This window comes from Cyprinodon variegatus, unplaced genomic scaffold (genome assembly GCF_000732505.1).
Source record: "Cyprinodon variegatus isolate N-32 unplaced genomic scaffold, C_variegatus-1.0 Scaffold793, whole genome shotgun sequence".
Classification (NCBI taxonomy): Eukaryota; Metazoa; Chordata; class Actinopteri; order Cyprinodontiformes; family Cyprinodontidae; genus Cyprinodon; species Cyprinodon variegatus.
Window position 1 is genome coordinate 245,540 of NW_015151246.1, and position 1,578 is coordinate 247,117.

At 54.8% G+C, this 1,578-nt stretch overlaps 1 protein-coding gene across 1 annotated transcript in view; it reads left to right on the forward strand.

Annotated features, from left to right (window-relative positions):
• The window catches only part of fbxo38 (F-box protein 38), a 30,283-nt gene that overhangs the window by 929 nt on the left and 27,776 nt on the right, over positions 1 to 1,578 (forward strand). The window contains exon 2 of the mRNA XM_015396381.1: positions 1,263 to 1,393. Coding sequence (XP_015251867.1) covers positions 1,269 to 1,393 — 125 coding nt within the window. The 5' untranslated portion in view covers positions 1,263 to 1,268. The remainder of the gene's footprint in view (positions 1 to 1,262; positions 1,394 to 1,578) is intronic.

Below are 1,578 nucleotides of genomic sequence, written 5' to 3' on the forward strand. Positions count from 1 at the left end.
TCTGCGGTTCTGTTTGGGTTCGGTCTATGGTTCTGTTTGGGTTCGGTCTGCGGTTCTGTTTGGATTCGGTCTGCGGTTCTGTTTGGGTTCGGTCTGCGGTTCTGTTTGGGTTCGGTCTGTGGTTGTTTGGGTTCGGTCTATGGTTCTGTTTGGGTTCGGTCTGTGGTTCTGGTTGGGTTCGGTCTGCGGTTCCATTTGGGTTCGGTCTGCGGTTCCGTTTGGGTTCGGTCTGTGGTTCGGTCTCCGGTTCCGCTTGTTTTCCAGTTCCATTTGGGTTAGGTCTGTGGTTCCGTTTGGGTTTAGTCTGCTTCTCCGTTTGGGTTCGTTCTCCGGTTCCGTTTGGGTTTGGTCTGCGTTTCCGTTTGGGTTCAGTCTGCGTTTCCGCTTGGGTTCGGTCTGCAGTTCCGTTTGGGTTCCGGTTCCGTTTGGGTTCGGTCTGCGTTTCCGTTTGGGTTCGGTCTGCGTTTCCGTTTGGGTTCGGTCTGCGGTTCCGCTTGGGTTCGGTCTGCGGTTCCGCTTGGGTTCGGTCTGCGGTTCCGTTTGGGATCCGGTTCTGTTTGGGTTCGGTCTGCGTTTCCATTTGGGTTCGGTCTGAGGTTCTGTTTGGGTTCGGTCTGCGGTTCCATTTGGGTTCGGTCTGAGGTTCTGTTTGGGTTCAGTCTGCGGTTCCATTTGGGTTCGGTCTGAGGTTCTGTTTAGGTTCAGTCTGCGGTTCTGTTGGGTTCGGTCTCCGGTTCCGGTTACGTTTGGGTTCCAGTTCCATTTGGGTTAGGTCTGTGGTTCCGTTTGGGTTCAGTCTGCGTCTTCGCTTGGGTTCGGTCTGCGTTTCCGTTTCGGTTGGGTCTGCGGTTCCGTTTGGATTCAGTCTGTGGTTCTGCCTGGGATCGGTCTGCGGTTCCGCCTGGGATCGGTCTGCGGTTCCGCCTGGGATCGGTCTGCGGTTCCGCCTGGGATCGGTCTGCGTTTCCGTTTGGGTTCGGTCTGCGTTTCCGTTTGGGTTCGTCTGCGTTTCCGTTTGGGTTCGTCTGCGGTTCCGTTTGGGTTCGGTCTGCGGTTCCGCCTGGGATCGGTCTGCGGTTCCGCCTGGGATCGGTCTGCGTTTCCGTTTGGGTTCGGTCTGCGTTTCCATTTGGGTTCGGTCTGCTGTAGCACTACAGTACTGTAGTACCTTAGCTGTGCTGCTCAGTGATCAGCTGGTTTGATCAGAGTAGAGGTCTCTGTTCTCTCTGCATGGGAGCTTCAGCCTTTGTGTTTGTGCCCAGGAAGCCATGGGACCACGGAGGAAGACGTCCAAGCTTCAGCCCATAGGGGGCAGTAGTGTGGAGGATCGGCCTGAGAGGAAGGACTACATCAACGAGCTCTCCCATGAGGTCCTCTGTCATATATTCAGGTAGCCTCTCTTTCTTCCTGCCTTAGCGTTTCAGCCAGACTCTCCTCTCATCATGTTAGACCTGAGAGCAAAAGACGCTAGGAGAACATCTGAGCACCGTCATAAACTGCTAGGCTACAGAAACAGAGAGAGAGAGATAATCCCAGATTAGCCTTTGGCAGATTAAAGCAGCCAGCTGTTCTAATCTG